Source organism: Strix uralensis, chromosome Z (assembly GCF_047716275.1).
Source record: "Strix uralensis isolate ZFMK-TIS-50842 chromosome Z, bStrUra1, whole genome shotgun sequence".
Lineage (NCBI taxonomy): Eukaryota > Metazoa > Chordata > Aves > Strigiformes > Strigidae > Strix > Strix uralensis.
In genome coordinates, this window is record NC_134012.1 from 67,226,698 (window position 1) to 67,251,113 (window position 24,416).

General features: G+C 43.6%; 2 protein-coding genes across 6 annotated transcripts in view; one reads left to right on the plus strand and one right to left on the minus strand.

Annotated features, from left to right (window-relative positions):
* NIPSNAP3A (nipsnap homolog 3A) overlaps positions 1 to 3,574 on the plus strand; it is a 6,002-nt gene extending 2,428 nt beyond the window's left edge. Inside the window, exons 3-6 of the mRNA XM_074857169.1 lie at positions 1,164 to 1,325; positions 2,438 to 2,587; positions 2,975 to 3,061; positions 3,172 to 3,574. Coding sequence (XP_074713270.1) covers positions 1,164 to 1,325; positions 2,438 to 2,587; positions 2,975 to 3,061; positions 3,172 to 3,248 — 476 coding nt within the window. The 3' untranslated portion in view covers positions 3,249 to 3,574. The remainder of the gene's footprint in view (positions 1 to 1,163; positions 1,326 to 2,437; positions 2,588 to 2,974; positions 3,062 to 3,171) is intronic.
* A 1,683-nt stretch (positions 3,575 to 5,257) lies between these two features.
* The window catches only part of ABCA1 (ATP binding cassette subfamily A member 1), a 99,827-nt gene continuing 80,668 nt past the window's right edge, over positions 5,258 to 24,416 (minus strand). For 3 of the 5 annotated variants that reach the window (XM_074857164.1, XM_074857166.1, XM_074857168.1), the window contains 24 exons: positions 23,468 to 23,581; positions 22,979 to 23,130; positions 22,392 to 22,516; positions 21,913 to 22,011; positions 20,557 to 20,746; positions 20,317 to 20,411; positions 19,863 to 19,895; positions 19,195 to 19,300; positions 18,414 to 18,488; positions 17,825 to 17,994; positions 17,353 to 17,530; positions 16,688 to 16,803; positions 16,455 to 16,599; positions 15,047 to 15,170; positions 14,292 to 14,421; positions 14,041 to 14,161; positions 13,795 to 13,857; positions 13,219 to 13,325; positions 12,647 to 12,788; positions 11,263 to 11,397; positions 9,336 to 9,439; positions 9,116 to 9,208; positions 8,691 to 8,934; positions 5,258 to 8,487 (listed from right to left, as the gene is read on the minus strand). In XM_074857164.1, the coding sequence (XP_074713265.1) occupies positions 8,347 to 8,487; positions 8,691 to 8,934; positions 9,116 to 9,208; positions 9,336 to 9,439; positions 11,263 to 11,397; positions 12,647 to 12,788; positions 13,219 to 13,325; positions 13,795 to 13,857; positions 14,041 to 14,161; positions 14,292 to 14,421; positions 15,047 to 15,170; positions 16,455 to 16,599; positions 16,688 to 16,803; positions 17,353 to 17,530; positions 17,825 to 17,994; positions 18,414 to 18,488; positions 19,195 to 19,300; positions 19,863 to 19,895; positions 20,317 to 20,411; positions 20,557 to 20,746; positions 21,913 to 22,011; positions 22,392 to 22,516; positions 22,979 to 23,130; positions 23,468 to 23,581 (3,002 nt within the window). In that variant the 3' untranslated portion in view covers positions 5,258 to 8,346. The remainder of the gene's footprint in view (positions 8,488 to 8,690; positions 8,935 to 9,115; positions 9,209 to 9,335; positions 9,440 to 11,262; positions 11,398 to 12,646; positions 12,789 to 13,218; positions 13,326 to 13,794; positions 13,858 to 14,040; positions 14,162 to 14,291; positions 14,422 to 15,046; positions 15,171 to 16,454; positions 16,600 to 16,687; positions 16,804 to 17,352; positions 17,531 to 17,824; positions 17,995 to 18,413; positions 18,489 to 19,194; positions 19,301 to 19,862; positions 19,896 to 20,316; positions 20,412 to 20,556; positions 20,747 to 21,912; positions 22,012 to 22,391; positions 22,517 to 22,978; positions 23,131 to 23,467; positions 23,582 to 24,416) is intronic. The other 2 variants (XM_074857165.1, XM_074857167.1) reach the window with 1 other exon arrangement.

Below are 24,416 nucleotides of genomic sequence, written 5' to 3' on the forward strand. Positions count from 1 at the left end.
GTTCTTTGAATACCTGCTGCAGTCCAGGGTATGCTGAGGCAGAGAATTTTGTTTCTGAAGTTCTCAGTCTTCTTGTTGAAATCCAGCATGTTCAGAGTTCCTGTTTAGAATAAAGAGTCACCCTTTTTGTCCTAGAGGGATGAGGGGACCAGCCGTCTGTTGACAGGAATATTATGAGTTTACATGCATGTGTGGTTAATAAATTGTTCTGCTTCTCAGACCTTTTTAGCCTTGTCTGTTGTTTCTTGCTCTAACAACCCCCCTATTTTTAATAATCTCTGAGAAATTTTTAAAATGCAAAACTAAGGAAAAACCTATAATTTTTGTTTCCTAATGGTGTTTACATGTGTAAGGTACAACATCCCTTCTTGATTCATCAGACCCCTGCTTATGTCTTTTTAGTAGTTAAAAATAATTGGTATATTTTTCTCTTAGTCTCAAGATACTGGTATTTCTCAAGGTTCTTCCCATTCTCAGATGCTGGATTTTTCTTTTGTATTATTTAAAGCTGTCTGCATAAACATATTGCTTAAGATGCCACTGCAGCCTAACCAATTGAAATTCAGACACTCTTAATTCAGTGCATTTGTTTTTAATTAAGAAAAAAAAAAAAGAAAATGTTTAGATTTTGGGCATTTAATAACTTTTTATATAGCTGAATAAACATACATTACTCCTACACCTGTAATTTTAATGTGATTTTATATAGCCAAAACTCATATTTTTCTTAATTTTCTCTTGGTAGGGTAATATTCCTTCTGAATTTCCTTTTCCACTTCACTTCCTTATGCACTGTGCTTTCTCCACATCCTTATCCTTGGTAACTGTTGTCACATCCAGTAATCCCTGCAGATGCCATATATGAATCTCTTAACTACTGTTACTGCTACAACATGTAGTGTATTTTAACTTTTTTTATAAACGTTCTTGGAAAATTTGTTTTAGCTTGAAACCATTTGAATCTGAGAGCTAAAGCAATGATTTTTGCAGGATTTAAAGGAAGCTTACCACACCTGCTTCATGCTAATATATTATTTAAAAATATCAGTTTCAAACTTATGTAAGAGCAGCTTGCCTTCTTGTAATTACACATTTTGATTGAGTCTGATGTGACATTAAGTGCATTTATTCATAGTTTTTTTCCTTTTTTTCCTTTCTTACAGATAATTTTGCCCACAGAACAGCAGTCCGGCATGCACTAGCCAATGACAAAGACTGGCAGGGAAAATTCATCTCCCCAGCTCTCCCCTTGATAGAAAAGCAGCACAATGAGGTTGCTTATCTGGTACCCTGGTGTCAACTTGGGAAGCCTCCAAAAGAAGGGGGTGAGCTTATCTTCTCTTTTGCTGATTAAAGTTACTGATGCTGATGGACTAACAAAAAATGGCTTAAATTTTAAGCCAAGTATTACATGGTTTATAATCCTTTATGTAACAAGTGCATGTACGTACACCCATGTGAAAAGGGACATAACACAGATGAGGGACAAAGTTTTTAAGAAGGATTCAACACTAACTTACATCAGTAACTGACTAGAGCCCTGATCATTAAGGTTGTAAAGAGTTGTGTGGATTGCCTAAACAAACAGCAAAATGACAATGCTGTCTGTTGTAGTGGTCAGAGCAGTCATCCCTGACTTGCCTTGTCTATCCGTCAGTGAGAGGGTATTTCCTGGAGACGCTGAAGACAATGATTATTCTCTTTCACAGAGGTTTTTCTCTTTTCTCAATTTGCTTTGATGTTACTGCTTCTTTCGCATAGTAGTTTTAAGAAAAACAAAAAAATCCCTACTTTTTAAAGATATATGCAATTCAAGCATACTTTGTAACAGTCATAGATTAGGTGTAGATGTCCTGTCCTTCTGTATTTTAATTCTCTCTGTAGCACGTCTGGTATTAATAGTATTGACTGTTCCTTGATTTGTGAACGTTTGCAGACTTTGTTGCATGGACATTTGTTTGCTAGTTGTCAAAGGGGTTTATAATATCATAAACCACTTCAATGTCAGAAAACATCACCAGTCTTAGAAAAGGCCACTTTGCATTGTTCAATCAGCCATCCATATCCTGCAAACATGTATATTTGTGATTTCTGCAAAGCAGTCTGAATCTCCCCAAATTACCAGGCAACACTGAAAAGTGCTAGGTTGGGCTTTGTATGAAGCCTTCTTTTCCTCAGGGTTCCAGTACTTATATTTACACTTGGACCTAGCTCCAAGTAGCAAGTTGCTTGCCTGTGCTTTTGTGAGCCCCTGGAAGCTGTGAGCTCTTGCACAGACTGGGAAGAAGGGGTAGTTTCATGTCCTGCTGACCCCAAATAGCAGGGATTTGCAGTACTGGTTTCAGAATAAATACGTCGTGGTCATGACACACTGTTTGAGAACCGACATATTAATTTCTATGTCCTTCCTTGAGGTCATTTTTGCCTTTTCTTCCAGGAGTGTATGAGTGGGTTACTTTCCAGATGAAGCCTGGTGGGCCAGCATTGTGGGGTGAAGCATTTCAAGCTGCAATCAATGCTCACATCAACACAGGGTACACCAAGCTGATTGGTGTTTTCCACACAGAGTATGGATTACTTAACACAGGTACTACTCAATTTCTGATACGGACTTTGGCATGGGAAGGAGCAGAGGGAGAGGGGCAAGACCTTGTCCTGGATCAGGATTGGCCATCCTGATGCAAATGTTAGTGTGGATCACCAAAGTCCTGTAAACAGTCCTTGAACCCAGTTTTGTGTATTGGGTTATAGGCTTAAGCCAGGTGCTGTTAGCTTAAAAGATTATCATATCTGAAGTTAAAGAGTCAAACTTTTTAAAGGCTCAGCAAAGTATCATCCCACCACTTACTTGCCTGGACAATTGTTTCTGCTAACTGCCAGGCATCTAACAGGTGAAGACAGACTGCTGGGACTTCCAGTACATGTTGTCTTGCAGAATAACAGTATTCAGCTGACTTTATTTGTACTTTCTCAGTCCACGTGATCTGGTGGAACGAGAGCCCAGATCACCGGGCAGCAGGAAGGCACAGTGCCCATGAAGATGCCAGAGTGGTAGCAGCTGGTAAGAGATGATGGATCCAGAGAATTCACTAGTGTTACTTGCATGCATGCTGAGAAAAGTATTATTTCTCATTGGATTACTGTCTTAATTAAATACGCATTTAATTTCAGTGCGAGACAGTGTCAGATTCTTGGATTCCCAGCAAAATATGCTCCTGATCCCTCTGCAATGCTCACCGCTGAAGTAAGCTTCTTCTAAAGGATGTAACTGATGGCAAAAAGGACAAGATGGAACTGCTGTCAGCAAGTGCCATCACATGGATCATGATACCCTCATGAACTAAGCTGTTCTTCAGTTTACAATAAATGGTTGCGAAATGCTAATTGCTACCAGTGTAAATCAGCAAAATTTTGTACCCTCATAGCATTTGCCTTAGGTATTTTAATATTTGTTCAGGATCTGAAGTTGACTAGCCCTTCTTTTTCAATTGTGTAGTCAGACTTGGCTGATCTACATGTGCTTACATTCTTTGCCAGACTGTTAAAAGCCAAATAAATTTGTATAAAGCATGAATTTTTAGTGTTTACAGCCTAAGCTCTTACTCTTTTTAAACTGTGAAATGATAAACCACATTCTTTAAGTACACCATTTTGCAGGTCTTGTATTTTGGTCAGCAGCAGTCTTGGTGATAGTTGTTTTAGACACAGTAAGCTAGAGTGAAGATCAGCAGGGCAGAGGGAACGTGGGCTGAGAAGTCAAACTTGTATTTTGTGTACAGTGATACAGAGCATCCTCTTCTGCAATTTAAGGGTCCCTATCCGGCATTCAGGAAGCTTTTCCACAGGTTAATCACTGGCCTGCAATGAGCAACTGATTTCACTTCTCTGCTAAAGTATCTTTGTGCAGTCTGCCTCATGATGATTATTGCTTCTGTAAAGTGCATTAAGATCTCATGGAAAGCACTGAAAAAACAGCTCTAGGCAATTATGCTATGTCCAAAGTGGGTGGATGGGATCCAGCTGCTGTAGGTAAGGGAGTATAACAGGTCCCAGCTCCTATACCCAAGTTTTCATACTCTCCTCCCTCCAGCATTCTCAGCCTGAAACAAGAACTACTTCAGAGATCACTGTCTTTTATTTTACAAAGCAACTTTCTAAGGTATAAATGCCTGATAAACCATCACTACCAAGTTGATTCAGAGTATTGCCTTCTGGCATTCAAGTCAAAGGAGTACTTTTTTTTTAATAATAAAAGTATGGGCTGAAAAATGGGACTGGGAATTAATAGGACTTCTTCCCCCCCCCCCCACGTGAATGCAAATATTGTTTTAGAGAGTTGTATAGAGAGGTATACTAAAAACAGTATAATTTTTTTTAGTAAAACTATTTTCCTTGTCACCAGCATTGAGAGTAAAGAATATTCAGGATGTTAGAGGTGTGCTTTATTCCAAAGTTTGCTGTTTTCTGACAAGAGGTTGATAAATTAAACACATTACCCAAAGCACCAGCTAGACACTAGGTTAAAACAGAAAACGCAGGAGATTTTAATTGGCTTCCTATCTCGGGATGAATTTTCCTGATAAGTATAAACTTGAATTGGGTTGGATTCTGCAACCTAATTGGTTGATAGCGGGACTACAGGAAGTAGCAGACAAAATTTTAACATTAGTTTTCCTTTGAGCAATAGGATCATTATTCTGCTTTCATTTGTAAACTCCTGTTCAAAATCAACCTAGTATTAACTCGAGTGATCTTCCATTAATTTGATATTAGCTAAGGATTAGCTAATTTTAGGGTATTTCAGAGTCTTTATACTCAAACGTAACATTTTGCTTTGTTAGTGAAAACAGGTATAGGGTATTTTTAGCAAAGAGGAGGAACAATTATCAATAGTTGCAAATCGCCATGTCTCTGTAATGGAAATACTCAGACACAGGACCTGACTTGGGATTTAAACATCCAGATAAATTTGTTAGGCTCGTTAGCTGGATCCGACAGCTACACCAATCACTTTTTTCAGGCTTTGCTGGAGACCGTTTTGTTTACTAACTTTCAAAGCTTAAAGCAGCACTTGCTTTTCAAATCTTGTGCCACCTCAGTTGCCTGAAAATAGTATGTGCCCTACGCTAATTTGTAGAGATACTGGAACTTGCTTGTACATTATGCATCAAAGTTCATAACAAAACAAAACCAGGCAAAAACAAGAGCTTCTAACAGCACTCCTCAAAAGAACATATGCAAAAATGACACTTTGAGATCAATGGTGCCATAAGAGCTTTATTTTTTACTTAATACAAGGCAATTAGAGTGCCTTTTAATACTTCACATAACAGTTATTAGCAAATACAAATATATATACCTTTTTTTTGCTTTTAATGAAAATGTCCATTTAAGGATTTAACTTAGGAATTTCAGTTGCGAAATCTCTCTAGATTTTTGCAAAGTTAACAGATATTCCAGTGCAAAAATAGATCCCATTACAGATAGCATAAAGTGCTTGGAATGAAGGACGAACTATATATTTAGGAGGGAAGGATAAGCACAAAGTGGTGGTTTAACCATGGGGAATTACAACTCCTTACTGAAATACAAATGTACTACAAAGAGGGATGCAACATGTCAATAGAAATAAAGTTTAAAATAAGTTAACACCTCAGTGCAGTTTCATTATCGAGTGGTTCATATACTGTACGTGACTCGAGTGATTCTTCCCCAACACACACTTAGAAAAGTAAATTAGTGGGTGCCTGAACTTATTCCACAACAAATCTTCATGTGAGTTGCATTATGCTGTCTGTTCACTACAAACAAGACAGATCAGAACTGTGAAATAGTTAATATCCATGTTTACTGTAACATTTTGTCACAGAGAGCAGGCTCTGTATGAGCATGACAGTCACAGGGCAATAGGAATCAATAATCTCTTTTCGGTGGGCTAAGGAAAGAGGATTATGATGTAACTTGTTTCCTGCTAAATTAATCATTACATGAGCAGTTAAGGAGCAAACCACAGCCCTTTCAGGACCAAATCTAAATCCTCCTAGAACTTGTTCAAATTCTGCATGCACTAGTATGGTGCAGTGCAAAACTTAAGCCCTTCACTTCAGTGACTTAATGCTGACTTGTAATAGTGATTTCTAGCAGTGGTTAAGCCTTCAATACATGCTACCTGTTTCAGTGATACTGTGACATACCTGCAGCCTGTAATAGAGAAGTCATGGCTGTAGCTCAGCTGTTTTGTAATTTTTCTGCACCTGGAAGTCTGGTGTATTCATCACCCTGTAACTCATCCCCATAGGGTGATGATGCCATGAAGGTGCACAAAGCATGTTTTAAGTGAGGTATACCAATCCCCATTACACTCCTTTCTTAATCCCCTTAGCAATGTATTAAACATTAAAAAAAAAAGTATGAAAAAGGCACTTTAGCAGAGCATGTAGTAAGCTCTTACTTTATCCCAAGGCAGGACACAGCAGGGACTAAATATTTAACTGTTTTAAAATGCTGAATTGGTCAGTGTTACCAAGTATACCTGGAAATACGTAATCAACCTTCTTCAAACTCACGACAGCCTCTTCACTGTTTGTTGGGCTGCTATGGGCATTCACAGAAGAAAATGGTACATGATTGATTCATGGTGGAGTAGCATCAATAACTAGCGCAGAACTTGCATGGGTGTTTAAAGTGTAGGCATGACATACAGAAATGGCCCAGGAACTGCACTTGGATTCAAACCACATCACTGAACCTATTTCTGAATGTAAAAGCACGACAGAGGGGCTTGTAAGTGTATTAATGAAAGCATACTCTTCCATGACTATTGTACAGTGTGAATGAGAATTGGTTGTTCTTATTATATAATATCCCCTCTAACATCATTCTGGCTTTCAAAAACTTTAAAAATTAATGACTGGTATAACTGTAGCACTACTCTTTTGAACCATCTTGTTCTTCAACAGGATTTTTACTGAAGCAGTTTGTCACATACATAATAAGGGTGTACTCTCCAGTTAGGGATCACCTAATGACTGAAACTACACTGCACAACAGAAGCAGAAACTTACACATTAATCTAACATTATACTAGTCTCCAAACAGGAAAATTTCAGGTAAACAACTTGCAGTAATTGCAGATAACAGCTGATTGCTAGAGTCTGGAACTTGGTCAGATCATGAATGTAGCTATTGCCAAATAGAATGAGAGCATAGCATTGCAGGCATAATGTAAAGAAATACTGTGGCTACAAAGATCAGCTGAAAGTACTTTCAATCCATAATTATGCTACCTATTTAAAAAGTCATAAATAATACTGTTTAAAAAAAAACCTACATCTCATTTCTAGTTTTATCTGACAAAGCCAGAAATGGCAACATGCTTGTGCTAAGCAGTAATTTCAGATGATGGGTACCTTTCTGGTGCAAAGCAGGGGTTAAAGAGCAGATACGTGAGTGACATGATTTAGAATTTGCTCTTGGCATTAGCAGCTTGTACAACTACTGAGTTTGCTGCTGTGGTCCAAACCCTAGGTCTGCTTCTCGCCCACTTCCTCCTACTAAGTGTTCATGCAGCTGCTGCAGTACCTCAAAGGAGCAAGAGAGTACTTAACTACACAAAAACCTAGTCAAGAGTAGGTTATTGATTGTGATGCTGGTGGGACAACTCTGTGCATTTGCAGGGTCCACAGTTCTGCATATCACCACTTACTGATGGACACGTATATGGATATGATGGCTTGTCTCTTGCTATCCCATCTGCACAGTACTGCTTTGTGGCCCTGTATTTGTCACCAACTGACCTACACCAGTCTACGAACAGCAGCTGATCAGGTAAGTTTTCACAACCTAAGGCTACAACACTGGTGGTGACTTTTCTTGCTACTGACTCTCTTGGTGCGTTCATTGCCAGCAATGGATCTAGCACCAGGAAATTCCCACTCCTAACATGAATGTTTTAAAGACTAAAACATGCATGTCTAAAATATCTACGAACAACCACTGGCCATGATTCCTCAACAAACTATTTTTGCAACCCTAGTAAAAACACACTGTACAGGACAATATACAGTATGGTTGAAAGCCCACAGCATCTGGTGGATGCTTTACCACAGCTTCAGAGTTATATTGTAATGAGCTAAGTTCAAGTCTTTCGCTTGAGAACAGTACAAGACGACTCCATGAGGCACTGCCCCTGTAAAGGAATTTTGTTTTCATTGCATTGAACTGCATTGCATTGAATGGTTATCAGTAGAGTGTCCAGTTTCTCTTCCTCTGGCTTCTTCTTTGGGAGTATCTTATCCCAGGAAAAGGAAGTTTGCATTCTGCTCACCATTTCTTGCTGAAATTGGCTCACACACAACTTTCTTTTACCTTCTCATCTTGCAGAAAGGAATTAAGGATTGCAATGTCTACCACAGTCTGGTTTTTGTGCAATGACAGGTCCTTAGTGTGGTCATCGTCACTTTGGTCCTTAGCAAAATTTACAAATACCTATAAGAAAAAAGGCCATGTCACACATCACCCAGATTTTCACTAACTCAAGGCATTTTGTACACCGGGCTTCATGAACTAGTCCTGGGATTCAGTACTCTACTTTGCTGAAATGCCCTTAAAAGACAGATCCAGTAAACTGGTGGATTTATTCCTACCTCTGCACAAAGAAGCTTTAGGCAGACAGACTACTAAAAACTTACTTGGTCAAGTGTGGTCTGAGAAACGGAGTAGTCTTCTATGTGGAGTCTCTTTTTGTTCTGGGAGAGAATACTGAATATTCTGGCCAGGGAGGATGGTGAAGATGGAAGCTGGTACTGCAGCATATTCCGATGTTTCTCCTTCAGGACACTTCCAGGGAAGGCATGTCCAAAGAACTCCTCAACAGGCTTCAAGTCTGGGTTTGCCCCTGCAATTCTTACCACTATGGTGTAACCATCTCCAAACCTGTAAACAAGAGGGCCATCACAGGAGTTAAGTACCTCTGAAACAGAACTGCAGCTTAAAATCCAGCAGCATTTCCCATAGCCAGAATAGCAATGGGAATGGTGCATGAGGAATTAAGCTTGAGTGCATCTCCCTAAAAATGCAGACAACTCTGTGGTGCACATGAAAAGAAAATAGCTACCTGTTCTTTAGATGCTGAACACTGCCCAGACACCTGAATCGCCCATTGACCATTATCGCCATTCGAGTGCACAGGGCTTCACATTCTTCCATGCTGTTGGCAGAAGTAACTTCATTAGCACTGCAAACAGCAGTGAAGGGCAGAGCAGCCAAGCAGAGTTTAGCATCCAGCCCTAGTAGATGTAAAAGGCAGGGTATGATACAATTGGGCTGCTACTTGCCTGTGAGATGTGAGCACCACTGATCTCCCATCTTTGATTACACTCAGAGCACAGTTCCACAAGAAACGACGTGCTTTGGGATCCATCCCTGTTGTTGGTTCATCCTGCAAAATATATACAAAAAACAGGCTATGCTGTTACATTCCACCAACAAAAACCTCATCTCTGAAATGACTTGTCCATTCTCATTATGCATACTGGAAACATTGAGAATAAGCAAGTTTGACTCATTTTCCAAAATGAGAAAATAATTTATGCTCCAAATTTTCAACCAGCAAACATCTTTTCCAGAACTGAGAAGTACTGAGAAGTATTCTGCAATTATAACATGTTGAAATACCCAGTTCTAAAACAAATTAAAGTCAATTACCTTGTTTAAACAGAGCACTAGACTACTTTCTCCTGCCCCATGAACTTCAGTAATCCTAAAGTTTGTCCTCAATTTTAATCTAAAGAATCCTAAAGTATTTATTTCCAGTTTTCATTGAATTATTAAAAACATGAGACTGATTCTCCTGCACAGTAAGATTCACTTGTGTCCAGCATGAAGGCAGGGTTTTTTTGTAGGTATAGAAATCTTTGCAGCAGTACTAAGGCGGTGAAGATGCTATACAGCTGGCAATTCGGCATCATGTTCAAGACCCCCACTTCCCCAGTGATTTTTCAGAAATAAAAGCCTGGAGGCACACCTACATTTAAACAGTGAATCTTTACTTCCATATGCTCTTTGCTCATATTTAAGTGACTAACGATGTATTTCACAGAATCATCTAGGTTAGAAAAGACCTTGAAGATCATGCAGTCCAACCATTAACCCAACACTGACAGTTCCCAACTACACCAGATCCCTCAGTGCTGTGTCAACCCGACTCTTAAACACCTCCAAGGATGGGGACTCCACCACCTCCCTGGGCAGCCCATTCCAACACCTAACAACCCGTTCTGTAAAGAAATACTTCCTGATATCCAGTCTAAACCTTTCCTGGCGCAACTTGAGGCCATTCCCTCTTGTCCTATCGCTTATTACTTGGTTAAAGAGACTCATCCCCAGCTCTCTGCAACCTCCTGTCAGGTAGTTGTAGAGGGCGATGAGGTCTCCTCTCAGCCTCCTCTTCTCCACACTAAACAACCCCAGTTCCCTCAGCCGCTCCTCGTACGACATGTGCTCCAGACCCTTCACCAGCTTCGTTGCCCTTCTCTGGACATGCTCGAGCAATTCAATGTCCTTTTTGTAGTGAGGGACCCAAAACTGAACACAGGAATTGAGGTGTGGCCTCACCAGTGCCGAGTACAGGGATAAGATCCCTTCCATGTCCCTGCTGGCCACGCTATTGCTGATACAAGCCAGGATGCCATTGGCCTTCTTGGCCACCTGGGCACACTGCTGGCTCATGTTCAGCTGGCTGTCAGTCAACACCCCCAGGGCCCTCTCTGACTGGCAGCTCTCCAGCCACTCCTCCCCAAGCCTGTAGTGCTGCTGGGGGTTGTTGTGGCCAAAGTGCAGCACCCAGCATTTGGCCTTATTGGAACTCCTCCAGTTGGCCTTAGCCCATAGCTCCAGCCTGTCCAGGTCTCTCTGCAGAGCCTCCCTACCCTTGAGCCGATCAACACTCCCACCCAGCTTGGTGTCATCTGCAAACTTACTGAGGGTGCACTTGATCCCCTTATCCAGATCATCAATAAAGTGGCCCCAAAACCAAGCCCTGGGGGACACCACTCATGACCGGTCACCAACCCGATTTAACTTTGTTCATCACAACTCTTTGGGCCTGACCAGCCAACCAGTTTTTTTATCCAGTGAAGTGTATGCCCATCCAAGCCATGAGCATTGTATTATATTATATAATATTTAAATATTAGTTGGCCATGAAATCTCTAGTCTTCATCTGAACCTGTTTTTTCTGTTTTCCAAAGGTTGCAGACTCACCAGAAACACGACAGGTGGCCCTCCAATGAGGGCAATGGCTGTGGAGAGCTTGCGCCTGTTCCCTCCACTGTAATTTCCAGCATATTTTTCTCCGTATTTCACAAGGCCCAGTTTCCGAATGGCCCACTCACCAACCTACGAGAGACAGCACAAGACTATCTTGCATCAAGCACACCAACATCTACACAATGAGATTTTCCTTATGAGCTTTGGCTTTAAAAACATTTTTTCAGAACGGCCACTCATCTGAGGATCTGATGTGGCATGGGTATGGGTTTTGAAACACGCCCTTCACCTCTAGATCAGGATATATGCAATCCTGCCCTGGGAGGTCAGAAAATCAAATGGCCAGAGAGCATGAGTTCAGCATCAGCTGAGCCAGGTTAACCACCGGTGTAATGCTCTTAGCAGCACTGGCCTTCGCTAGCTTTTCAGTTGCTCTGGGCTTGCAGAGAGACAGTCACTACTGACACACAGCAATCCCACTTAGCCCTTCAGACAGATAAGGAGAATCTGGTTTGTTATTCAGGAGTATTACCACAGGTGCCAACAGGCAGATGTTGTTGCCCTGGGGACTAAAAAGCGTTAGGGGGAAAAGATTCAGCTACTGCTCAGATGATACCCAGAACTGGGTCCCTTTTTATATGGGGCTGGTGGAAACATCACACAGAGGAACCCACCAGCAATCTTCAAAGGAGCTTGCAGTTTTCGCTCATCATCACTACTCTCAAAGCGGGATTCAAGCTACCTGGACATACCCTGGACACCAGATCTGGCCCTATCCAAAACACTGGGTACAGATGTCATTTTCCTACCTACAGCAGTTCCTGTTCTGCAGCACCCAGGACACATATAGTCAAAACTGCTGTTAACTCAAGGAAAGAGCACTGACAAGGGTGCTGTATGGTACTGGCAGCTGTCATTACCTAAAGACTCTTAGTGTAACCCCATGTCTGAACACTGAAATAGCAGCACTTTAATGATGCAGTGTGATCAACTGGAAAGATGTAACAGCCAGTGTGAGGCTTCTGTTAAGATGTAGAGTGCTTGCCCCCCTGGGAAGTAATTGAATAATTAACTCTTGACAGCAGGTGAGGTGCTGCATGACTTGCAGCTCCACAGTCCTTAAGCTTTTAGAGGAAAGAAGTCATTCCATGGGGAAGTGTATCCACTATGAGAATGCAGGACCAAAAGTATCTGCCCTTCCATTTTTTAGGCAGCACTGAAAAACCACAGCAACTCTGCTTTGCCCTAGAAGGAAAGGGGGGTAGATTTCACCATACAGTATCTTCATCAGCTTCACACCATGGCATGTGTTGCAGGGAGGGTGCATGCAAACAGGAACAGTTGGTCACTGGGATGGGTCCTACAGCATTTTGTTTACCTTGCAGACTTCTTTCTCTGGAACACCTCTCAGGAGTGCAAAGAACTCCAAGTGCTCTCGCCCTGTCAGCAGTTCATTAACAGCATCAAACTGTGGGCAGTAGCCCATGTTCTGATGGACATCTTGGATGTTGGACAAGATACTGTAAAAGAAAAACCCCTTTGTTAGGTTTTCACAAGTACGCACTGATATTTTAGATGTTAAAAGGAACAAAGTGAAACAGTAGTTTTGGAATCACTGAACTAACAAAAATACAGGATCCTAGAAGTCCATCTTGGCCAAATTATTTTTTCTCTCTCCCCATCCCTCCCCTCTTTTTTAAAATATGACATTTAAACATGAGAGGCCAGGTATTCAGAAGTGACTATCCAACTAAATCACTTTTCCTAAGCCACTGAAGTACTTTACCAGACTCGGCGCAGGGCTGAAACAGATGCCAGGAGGTGAAAAAGAGAAAAGTGAGGCAGAGTTCAGACATGCTGGAAGTGGAAAAAAGACTGTGAAAACTGAAGGAGAAAGCAGCAGACCACCTGCTTTGACACAAAGTAGAGGAAAGATGCATGGTCTTTCACCTGTTTCCTTTGAGGAAAGCTTCTCCTCCTGTCACATCTGTATCACCAGTTAGCATCTTAAAAGTGGACGACTTGCCTGCACCATTTACTCCCAGGAGTCCAAAGCACTGGGGATACAAAAGAGCAGATGAGCACAGTGTCTTTGCGAACAGGATTCAGCAGCATCACTTTCAGCACTGACAACATGGGAAGGAACACACCTGACCCTCAGGACAGCTGAAGGGAGTCTTCACTGCATTTCCAGAAAAAAAAATTCTGGACTTTCATTTTAAGTGTAAATTTTTAGACTGGGAAAATGAATGAACTGTGGTGTCACCTTGGTGCCGCGCCACCACAAGCTTATCTGTGCCAAACCCTGGGAGGGTACCAGAGTTTGGCGTCTGATCCCAGACACTGAAAGTTCTGTGCCAAAGGCACAGACACACAGAATCAGAAACTGCTTCAACATCCAGGCAATTTCCTTTGATGCAATTTCAACATCATCTGTTTCTGATCTTACCCTACCCTTTGCTGTCTGTTGCTCTTAAATACTCCAGTAAGCAGTATTTAAGCAATGAATCTGACAGATAAGCTTACCTCTCCAGGGGGGATTCCAACACAGATCCTATCAACTGCTGGCTTTCGCTTCATTCTGTAAATCTGAAACCAGAAGAAAAAGAATGAGAAGGATAATGTCAGAGACAACTGTAATTAGAGTCATACACGTTCAACATTCCAAACACGCTCCAGTTTTGACCCTACTCAATTCCTCTGAATAAGGATTCTGGTGAACTGCATGGTTTTGTGCCAACAAGTCTTAGGAATGCAGAACTTTTCTGTCACCTTGGTTAGCTCCTTGATTTCCAAGATGTCACTCTGTCCTCCTCCACTAATTATCCTCTGTCTCTCTCTGGTTACATCCTCATCTTCATCATTCACAGGAGGCAGCTTGGCATAGACAGGCCTGGAGAGAGCAACATGATAAAGCCTTAGCAGATGACAGGGTCTCCATAGTTAATATTCTCCTCACTTTATGGGGCACAGGAATGAAAACTTCACCTGCCTGCAGAGATGAAGTGGAGCAGACAACCTACCTGGGTTTGATGAAGAACCTGTATTGGATGAGCACTGTGATGAGGAAAAAGACAGCGCCCTCTACTGCCATGGCAAAGAGGTTCCTTCCCACCAGGTCCCACGACAGAGGGGACACAAAACGATTTTCTCCTGCCAAAATGAGACAAAGAGCACAGTCACCTTTCCAGAGCAACAGGAACAGGCTAGCACTTCTTCCTGCAGAGCTCACCAAGCTGGGCACTGGGGCAACTGGAGAACAGCCAACGGGAGGAGAGAAGGGATAGACCACACAAGGGGCCAGTTGTGGCTGCATGCACATTTCTTACTGCAGCAAAGCTGGGACTTGGGCCCAGAGAATTCAGTCTGCCAAAGAAGAGCTGGGCCACCTTCCCGAAAGGTTAGTGAAGCACAGAAAGATTGTGACTCAGGCCTGGCATGTGCATCCCACAAAAAACAAATCCAGCTTTCCAGACTCTCAGTCACTCCTTATACTTGGCCTAATGATCCTCTCCATACAATTGGCTTTATGCATTTTTATTTAATGCCGCTAAAAACTGAGAACTCTGGGGATCTATCTGTCAAGCCCTCTTCAGTCCTTGTAACAACCGAAGGGGACAGCTGTGGAGACCTGCCAGCTTTGATCAGATCTGTGCTGCAAATTGTGAACTTTCGGTTCCTGAAAAGCCAGAGGAGCAAAGGATGCTCATCCAGAGCAGACTCAAGCTTTCCCTGTTCAGTTCAGGCCACTGTCCCTGTGATACACAATTTCACTTACCAAACCTCTCCAGAGCATCAGCCATGGCCTGGTTTTTCACCATGTCAATAAGTCCCCGTCCCAGGCAGAAGTGGGGGAAGATGAGGAAGACAGACTTCAGGATGTCATTGATGTTGTTCAGCTTCTGTTAAGACAAAATCAAGTTTCAGTGAGCCATCTGACCAGAAAGCTAACATCACCTGCCAAGCGTGATCCATGTTGTGATTGACCTCTCCCTCCCCCAGGACTGCAACCCCATAAAAATTCAAGGATTAGAAATGCTCTCCCAAGAGCCAGTATGGGTCCTCTGGACAGCCATTGCTGTTGCATTGCTCAAGATGCTATTGATACAAACAAACTGCACCAAAGGAGAGATTCCTCTAAACGCTCACAGTCTAAACCGTAACGGGCAGAAAGGCTACAGGTTGAGAAGACAGGAAACCAGTCTGTGCAAGCACAGCTTATATCAGTGGCTGTGGGTAGCCCCTCCCTACTGGAGACTCTAATCCTTGGTTGGACTGACAGCAGCCTGAGGAGAGGTTCCTGTTCTGCCAGGCACTTTTCTTCAAGCACGCACATGTTTCTACTGAGCTAAAACAGGCCTTGTAACAAAAGGGACCATCATCAAGGACTGCCTCCTTGACAATTCTCACAGGATTCTCACAGGCAGTGGTACAATCAACAAGGTAACTCCCACAGGGTCTCTTCAACCTCCTCCTACAAGGAACACTTCACATCTGTGTGGGTCAAATGGAGCCTGCTAAGACACCTTGTGTTGCATATGAGAGGAACTTGCACCTTCCCCAGTAGGCATCTGGCTTTGGAAAAACAGAAGTTTTAACAGTTGGACTTGATGATCTTAAAGGTCTTTTCCAATCTAAACGGTTCTATGATTCTGTAAGTGAGGTGCATAAGTTCCCAATACAGTTAGAGAGGTATCTACCACAGGAGGCAAAACTGAGGACAAGTAAATGCTTAAGTGCTTGAAATGGCCTGTAGTAGACAGAAACTGCCCCTTATGAAGAACATACAGGAAATTTCATTTGAATGTAAGAAAATAATTTCTTTTACCTTAAGAGCAATTGAGAAGTGGAAGAGGTTTCCCAGAGAGACTGTGGAGTCTGGAAATGTTCAAAAAATGACAGCCCTGAGCAACCTGCTCTAGCTGACACTGCTTGGAGGTTAGACTAGACAGTCTCAGAAGGTCCCTTCCCACCCGAACTATTCTGTGAATTGCTGAAGGGGGCTTTACTCTATTTCCACCAGAACTTACGTTTAAACCACTGCAGTAGCTAATGGGTACAAGCTGGGGGCTTAAGCCTTTCCAGAGAACTGGCTGCTAAATGCAACATGGCACCAACATGGAACTACACTGTAGCAGCACAAGACAGTAAGGAGCTTATGGTGAGTAGCTTACGGTGAAACATACATTGTTGGTGAAGAGCTCCAGAACAAAGGTGGCCACACTACCATTGATGCCAATGAAGAGGTTCACGCTGGTCAGCACAACATATGCTGTGCTGGGGATTTTGAACACAAAGGAGGCTGGATACATGAGAGGGGTGATGGACCACCTGGCAAAAGGAAAGGCAGCAACATCAGGTAAGCACCTTCCAAGTCTAAGAGCCTTCCCAGTCATCCTTCTGATGAGAAATCCCTTACCCATAGAGAAACAGAAGGAGAGCCAGCACAGGCAAGTTGGAGGAAGATACATATGACTTCTGCTGGAAGCAGATGAAGATGATGATGACTAGCGTGGCTGGAACAATGTAGTTGCACTGGAAGGTGAAAAATATGACTTTAGATTTGTTTTCAGATGACAAAAAAATAAAGGTGTCTTTCTGCTCTGAACCAATGGTTTTCAGCATTCTTCAGTGTTCCCAAAGCTGTTTCCAATAGGATGGTCTTAGGAGTGTCACATGTGTGAAGTACAATGTAGTACACATAAATTTACATTTCTTGGTCCCTCTAGAAGTAGTCAATGGACTCTCAGAGGTTCTGGACACCACAGGTTGAAAAAACCTGCTTTGAACAGAGCAGAACAAGGGCCTACAAAAGCAAACATTTTGGGGCAGTTATTTTAAAGCGACATAATAAATGCTGATGATTGAGCTTATGGTTGCCCTCCCATCCTCTGTTCAGTGCTCCTTGTCCCACTGAGGTAAACCACTGCCCCAAGAGAGTAAACGTAGAAGTCATAGACACAGTTGTTATTCACTGAATTAATGTGGTGTCCACTGGCCCCAACTACACTTTGCACTTCAGTGCAATGGACACCCTGCAAATATAGAATAGAAGACAGTTTAGCACAGTCACAAAGCCCTTACCATATCCCAGACAAAGTTGGCCAACCAGTAGATCACAGGCTTCACACCACTGATGAACTGCAAGTGTTTAGCCTTGCTGACACGTTCCTGGATAAGGAAGACTACAAAGCTGGCAGGAACAAAGGACATGGCAAAGATCACACAGATGGAGACTAGGACATCCACAGAGGTGGTCATCCTGGACAAAAAAAAGAAAGCAAAGCATTTGTATGCTGGTGCTGGCTCCTCTGAGATGAAATGAGGCAGAGCATGCAGGGCAGTGCAAAATCTGTTTCTCCTTCTGCTGTCCTTGTTTTGCAGGTTAAAGGATGACCACCTGCCCAGACCACAGAAAATAAGGCCAGCACATCACAGCCTAAATGCCACAGGCCACTGAGTGTCCACCAGTGAGACTAAAACCACCTATGCTGCCTGTTTCCAGTAATCAGCAGCTGACGAGCCCAAACCCATTCGTGTTCACGTCAGGACTTACAGGGCCACTTCAGAGAGCTGCTGCTTGGTGAGGTTGAGTGGATGATTGAAGGCAGTGATCCCATAAGCACTAGGGTTTTTGCCCTCCTGCAGGTTGGCCCGAAGGATGGCATTGTTGATCACATTCAGGAAAGAGGCAATGGCATGCCAGCCTTTGTTATTGAACCACACCTGGAAGAGACATCAGCATCAGAAAGGCACCAGGTATATCAGCTACTCAACAGGCTCCTGACCCCTGCAGAACACCCCTTCCTCTATTGAGAGCATGTAATTTCTTTCCACATCCTTCCAGCTAGTTTCCTCAGGGACAGAACATACAGTTTGATCAATAACCACAAGAGGCTGCTGGAAGCTAGCACTGATCCAGCCCTGAACCCCTTCTGGGCCTTAGGCCTAGACTCCAAGGGAAAAACAGACTTTGGGGAAACCCACACAAGAATACAGACTGCATTTGCTCCACTAGCAAATAGAGAGACCTCTGGTCTGCACAGTTCTACAAGGCAAACTGCTGAGACTTTGCCAACTAAAAATAACTCCAGGTTACCAGAGCTTCAAATAGCAGGCACAGCAGTGAGGATTTGTTAATTTACCTTCACGTTGTTCTTTGTATCCAGGCCTTTCATGAAATTTGACAAGCTGTTGAGAAACCGATCTCCAGAACTCCCCTGCAAACAGCAAAGAGACCATTACTTACCCTCTGAGAGTACTTTTATTCATGTCCTGGAGTCTAGTGGGGGTCCCACTATGTTTTTCACATCTCTGACAGTTTTCTTTCCATTCTGCAGCCTGTATCTGCCAAGCTGGAGGTGGTAAGAAGGCTGAGAAACTGCAGCTTTCCTACCCTCTTTTCCTTTCTGCAGTCACACTGGTAAGAGAGGTCATCCTGCCTTTTACCCAGCAGTAAATATTAACCAGGGTTGCAGGCAAGCTTCAAAGGAATTGCAGTCCACAGACAGTCTAAGAAGAAAGCCGTGGCCCAAATTCTTTTCTGAGCCAAGGCAGGTTCAGCACAGGAGGGCTCAATTGAGGTTTTGAAGGAGACGGCAACCACTTGTTCCTTCCCTGAGACAGCCCATCCTGTCTTGTTGCAAAATGCTCAGAGGTGTCTGTAATCCCCACTGGCTTGCAACTGGTGTTGGGCAGAACCCACATCAGCAATGTGGGCTGCATAAGCCTCAGCTGAGTGTGTCCCCAAGGCTTCTGCTGTTCTCAGACACCAGTCAGGGAGACCCCAGCTCAGAGACAATAGGGAGAAGCCACTGGACACAGCTAACATACACAGAGTCCCCATTTTATGGCTTCCAAGTCATCTCCCAAATAACAGGACTCTGACATTAGTACATTCTGTGTTTATGGGGGACAGCCGCTCACCTGTGCTAGCTCCAAGATTTTCTTGACCTGTTTAATGGCATCAGTGACTTCATGGCTTGGAGGAAGCATGAGGGAACTGCTGGCTCCTAAGGAAAAGCCGCCATACCTGAAAGTTCAGATAGAAAGTGATGCTAAGACCTGACTACTTCCTGACCTCCAGAAAATGCCGCCACTTCTCTCCTGAAATGTCTTTTCCTGCACTATATCCAAGGCAAGTGTGTCCACTCCCACACAAAGGGATGACTTCAATCTTCCTACACTGCTGCTTAGCCATGATGGCTCCTACTCTTTGTTTCTGGGGTTAAATACTTATGACTACTCAGTGTGCTGTTCCATTTAATGAATGCATCTATCCTCTACTGCTAGTACAGGCAAAGCGGGACATCTCCCTGCTTCCCTTTCTTGGAAGAATAGCACCTCCCAGGATGGAGTATCAGTAGGCTCAACCTGCAAATCTTTTCAAGCCAATACTGCTCTCCACATAAGGCAGGCATGCTTTCCAGGGATGTGCTCTGGGGTTGTCCCCGTTTATCCTTAAACATGTTCCCTCAACATTTGGCAGCTGAGTCATATGAAACGAACTGCAAAGCAGGGTGGGTCTGTCCTGCTTAATACAGTGCTCAACGGTTAGTGGCCACATACAAGCTAGAAAAAAGGCAGTAACTTACCTGAATTCATTTACCCAGATCTTATTCTTCAAGCTGTAAAAACAGAAAATAAAACTGATGTATAATACACGGAGCAAGAGGAGAGACAGACCTACCAGTGCTGCAGGCACATGGCCAGGAAAAAGAATGCAATAGCCTCTTACATCTGGCACATGTCCCACTGCTCCTCTTCAGTGTAATCCCTAGGGTTGGTGTCCAGATTCTCCCCGTACTCTGTCTACAAGGCTCAGGACTTGCCCCTCAGAGCTGCCACAGCATCTGAGCATTATTCTACTAATAAAGTAGAAACACCACCTGAGCCATTGATCAGGACAGTCTGAGGAGCTGACTGGGTCTGGCCCACTGCTGAAGAGTTTCTGCTGCCCAGGCCTATTCACCTGATTTGTGCAGCATCCCCCATACAGCAAGCAGCATTTGATGGGGAGGGAAGGGAGAGGGTGTGTTCAACAGCTACCTTTTCGCAATGATCTGCACATAAGTCTTCACTAGGTAGTCTGATATATTGCGGCCTGTCAGATTCTGGAGAATGTCAGCAGTGTCTTGCTCACGCTGGCGTCACCAGGAAAAACACAGATAAATGCCCATCAGAAAAGGCAGATGCTGAGTCAAACAAACCGTGTTTGAAAGAATCACACATAGCTGCTCTGCTCTCCAGGAGCATCCCTCATCACAGTACCACTGAGGTCCCTCCTACCTGTGGGGGTGGCAGTCCACCTGCTCCAGGGGGGCACACAGGCAGCATCTTCTTGATCTTCTCATTGCTGCACTCACAAGACGGTGAAGGGTTCTCCATACTCCAGTTGCCTTTCAAGAAGATGTCCAGGACTGAGTCTGGGACTGAAGCAGTGGTCCATTCCCTCTGCCCGACAGTGCAAGGAGTGCCTCTGTGTCAGGGAAGAGGCAAGGCAAATGCAGTTTTTAAACCAAATATGATGGCTTTTGTTTACAAGCCATTTAAGTAACAGACACCACAGTCCCCGGAAGTGGCAGCCTGTTTTTCAAAGGAGCCTGACCTCACTGAGACAAACAGCTTAGAGCAACAGACCAGGCTCTGCAGCTTCCAGCAGATCCCAGTGCCAAAGAGACTGCAGTAAGAGACTGAGTAGTGCCAGACACACCCCTCTTCTCATTTGCTCCACAGTACAAGTGCTTTATTTTAGTCAGTCCCAGCACGCATAGCATCCAGAGTTCAAGGAGCCATTGGACAATGCTCTTAGTCATATGGTTTAGTTTTAAGTTGTTCTGTGAGGGGCAGGGAGTTTAGACTTGATGATCCTTATGGGTGTCTTCCAACTCAAGATATTCAATGATTCTAAGACCATGGCAGACAGTTCTTGGATGACATTTCTGCCTTTGGGGCACCAGAATACTGCTCTTCCCCAAGGCAGCATCAGTGGGCAGCCTCCTCCCTGTGCCCCATGGGTGGTACTCCTGTGTCTGTTTTGCAGGATACAGCTTACTTTCCACCACTGGCCAGCACATAGGGCCCCTTGCTCCCCTGGCCATCATCCTGTGAACAAGAGCTGCAGTTCTTCTAGGCTAGACACACCATCCTGGACTTTGTATACCCCTTCTGCACTCACAGTCTGGATCTTCAGTAATTTGCCCAAGGCCATGCAGCAATTCAGAGCTAGGAAATACCACCAATGCTGTCTGGCTCCCCACTCTTTCTGTTGGTGTTTGTGGGGGTGCTAATCTAGGTTTCTAGTGCAGCTAGAAAGAGAGGATTGCATAATGGCAATAGTTACAGCTAGCAACATACAGCAACATGACTAGGTCCTTTTCCATGTTCAGGATCAAACGGTAATCTGAAGGAGAGACTACTGTCTCCATCTCCGTCAGTAAGGACTTGCACTCAAATCTCACTCCCTCACCATGTTGGTAACTTTCTAAAAGGTCCCGAGTAGAAAAACTGAATATAATTGCAGCTCTTTTGGCTTAAATCATGCTCTGACCACACATGACTATCATTCTCTAAAGCCAGCTAAATCTACTGGGTGTCCAGAAGCTGGGACTGGGCTTCCTCCTCCCAGTCCAGAGTTCTACTTACGGGATGGAGTGCCCCGGCATACAGCGTGTCCCAAAACCGGGCTTATTGAGAAGAGCGTCCAAAAGCCTCTGAGTGCCTGCATCTTCTGGAGCATCATTGCTATGGGTACAGCAGAGAAACACTATCAGGTCAGTGGAATAACTGGCACACAGCAAAAGCATCAGCAGAGGAAGGCTGAGAGCTCAGGAAAGGATATGGGTGGACATTTCCCTTTGAAGAACACTTGGTCTAGGAGCATACACACACTCCCGGTCTTTATGCATAGTATTACTAGAGTCATAGCACCATTCAGAAATGGATATGACCTTGCCAGTAGTTAGAGTTGGCATTTAAAGGTCCAGAAATAAAATACCAGTGCTTCTGAGCTAAGCACAGAAAACAAATTTAAACAACCTGGTGAGAAACTCAGTAACTCACATTTGCAGAGAAGAACAGAATTTGCAGGATTTAGCACCATTTCTAGGCCACAAGAAACATACCTAATGAAAGTGTACTGCTCATCATACATCCAGGGCTGTAATTCCAGGCTGGGATACTTCCCAAAGGGAGGAACGATCAGGCTGAACATGAGAGCAATACACACAAAGACAGCTGGCAGCACAATCTGAAAGTGCAAGGAAAGAGCAAGCCTTTTTTAAAGTGAATGTTCCTAGAGGCATCAGGAGCTACATGCAAGTCACTTAATGGATCAAAACTTTTTCAAAGTTTCCCAGGAAGGTCTTTGCTATTTACACCATGGCATTGCTAGACACCAACAGAAGACCTACCCTGGCATTCAGTCAGGGCATCACTTGGGATGCAGAGGATTCAGCCTGCAAATGCTGCTCTCAAGACCAAATTTGGATTTGAATCTCAGTTGCATCCTCGCTGTACAAGAATACTGTAACCACTTGGTTGTCATGTAACTTCTTTCACTTGCACAGGCCCCCTTTTGCTCAGATGTGCAGCGATGACCAGTTTTGGTTATCTGTATTCCCTTAAGGTTTTCTGCCCACCTTCATCTCTGAATAAATGCATGGTCCAAAGCTGTCCCTGCTGAGGGATCCTGCATGTTGGGTGCTCTCACCTGAGCAAAGAAGCCCTTCCGGCTTCTCTTGGCAATAAGCAGCCTCTTCCACAACAAAGCCATGAACTGCTGCTGGGTGAGCTTCCAGCCCTTCATCTGGTAGGAGCCTTTCCCATCCATGCCACTGAGAAGGTCTGTCTCTCTGGATTCTGCTAGCAAGAGAAATGACCCTCATTCAAAAGCTCACAAACATATTCTCTGGGCACTTCTGTGCTGGAGACACAGGGTGATGGCTGGAGCAGCTCACTCATCAAAAAAAGGAGAGCAGTGAGCAGAAATAGCAACAGAAATTCACATGAATGCATTTTCACCCTTATCTTTCTGAGTCTTGATGGGAGGACTGAGCAGGCTGTAGATACTGCACTGCTCACTATTCCTAAAGGCAAATAAACCACTGCTTGCTTTGGCAGTCTCAGCCTTACGATCTGCAGTATTTATAAAACGGAAAAGTGTGCACAAGAAGAAAACAGGCTTGAGCCCCAGCAATACCTGGATCTATGTCTGAATCGTTAGGATCAAGTGCATCATCTTCTGTAAATGGACGAAGGCAGCTCTGTCTGTCTCCAAAGGCACGCCTATTCCTTCTGGCTGGCAATGTCCCATCTGAAAATAATGCAATTACGATGAGCTGAACTAATCTCCAATTAGCCTCAGAAAACACAAAGCAGTATCATTTTCATTTTATATGTCTTTTATTTGCAATCTGAAGAGCTGATCTGCAGTGACTCCAGTGCAGGCAAAAGTAAAACCAAGACTGTCACTCTGCAAGGGTCACATGTTTTATGCACCATTTTTTGTGTGCTGTCCTAGAAGTTTCTTCCAGTGCACTGGACACATTTTTTTCATTTAGCCATGAAAATGGCAGGCTGTTCTCTAAGAAAATTCGCACTTAATATGCGTATGACTCCAAGTGCAATTTGCTAGCACTGGTTTATCAGGAAATGCTGGCATGAACACTTAGCACAGCAAGCTGTTCTCAAAGTCATTTGGTCCCTACTGCGGTCTGACCCTCTCAAGAGTTTTTCCTATTTGTTAGAGAAATAGCGTCAGTCAAGTAACTCAAATGCCCAAACACTAGAAAATCTCCATTATTAGAAAATAAACATGCTACCCCTGAGTCAATAAAAGTTAGGAGTATATAAAAGCATGCATTAAGTCTACTAAGAACAGCTGGCTTCAGTAATTTAAAATATTAGCACAGCAGAGTTCCAGTTCAGTCTAAAACTGGGCTTGTCACACCTTGGCATATGTCACTGTATAGCTGAACATGCTGCCATACACAAAGGTCAGGCACCTGTCCAAGGCTGGTGAGACCAGGAACGCCCCTCATTAGAGATACCCACTGGACCTTTTATTCCTCTGGGAGCTAAGCTCTGCACCAAGATTCTACTCCTGAAATATTCAGGCTTGGTCAGCCTTGTGCTTAAACCACACAAAT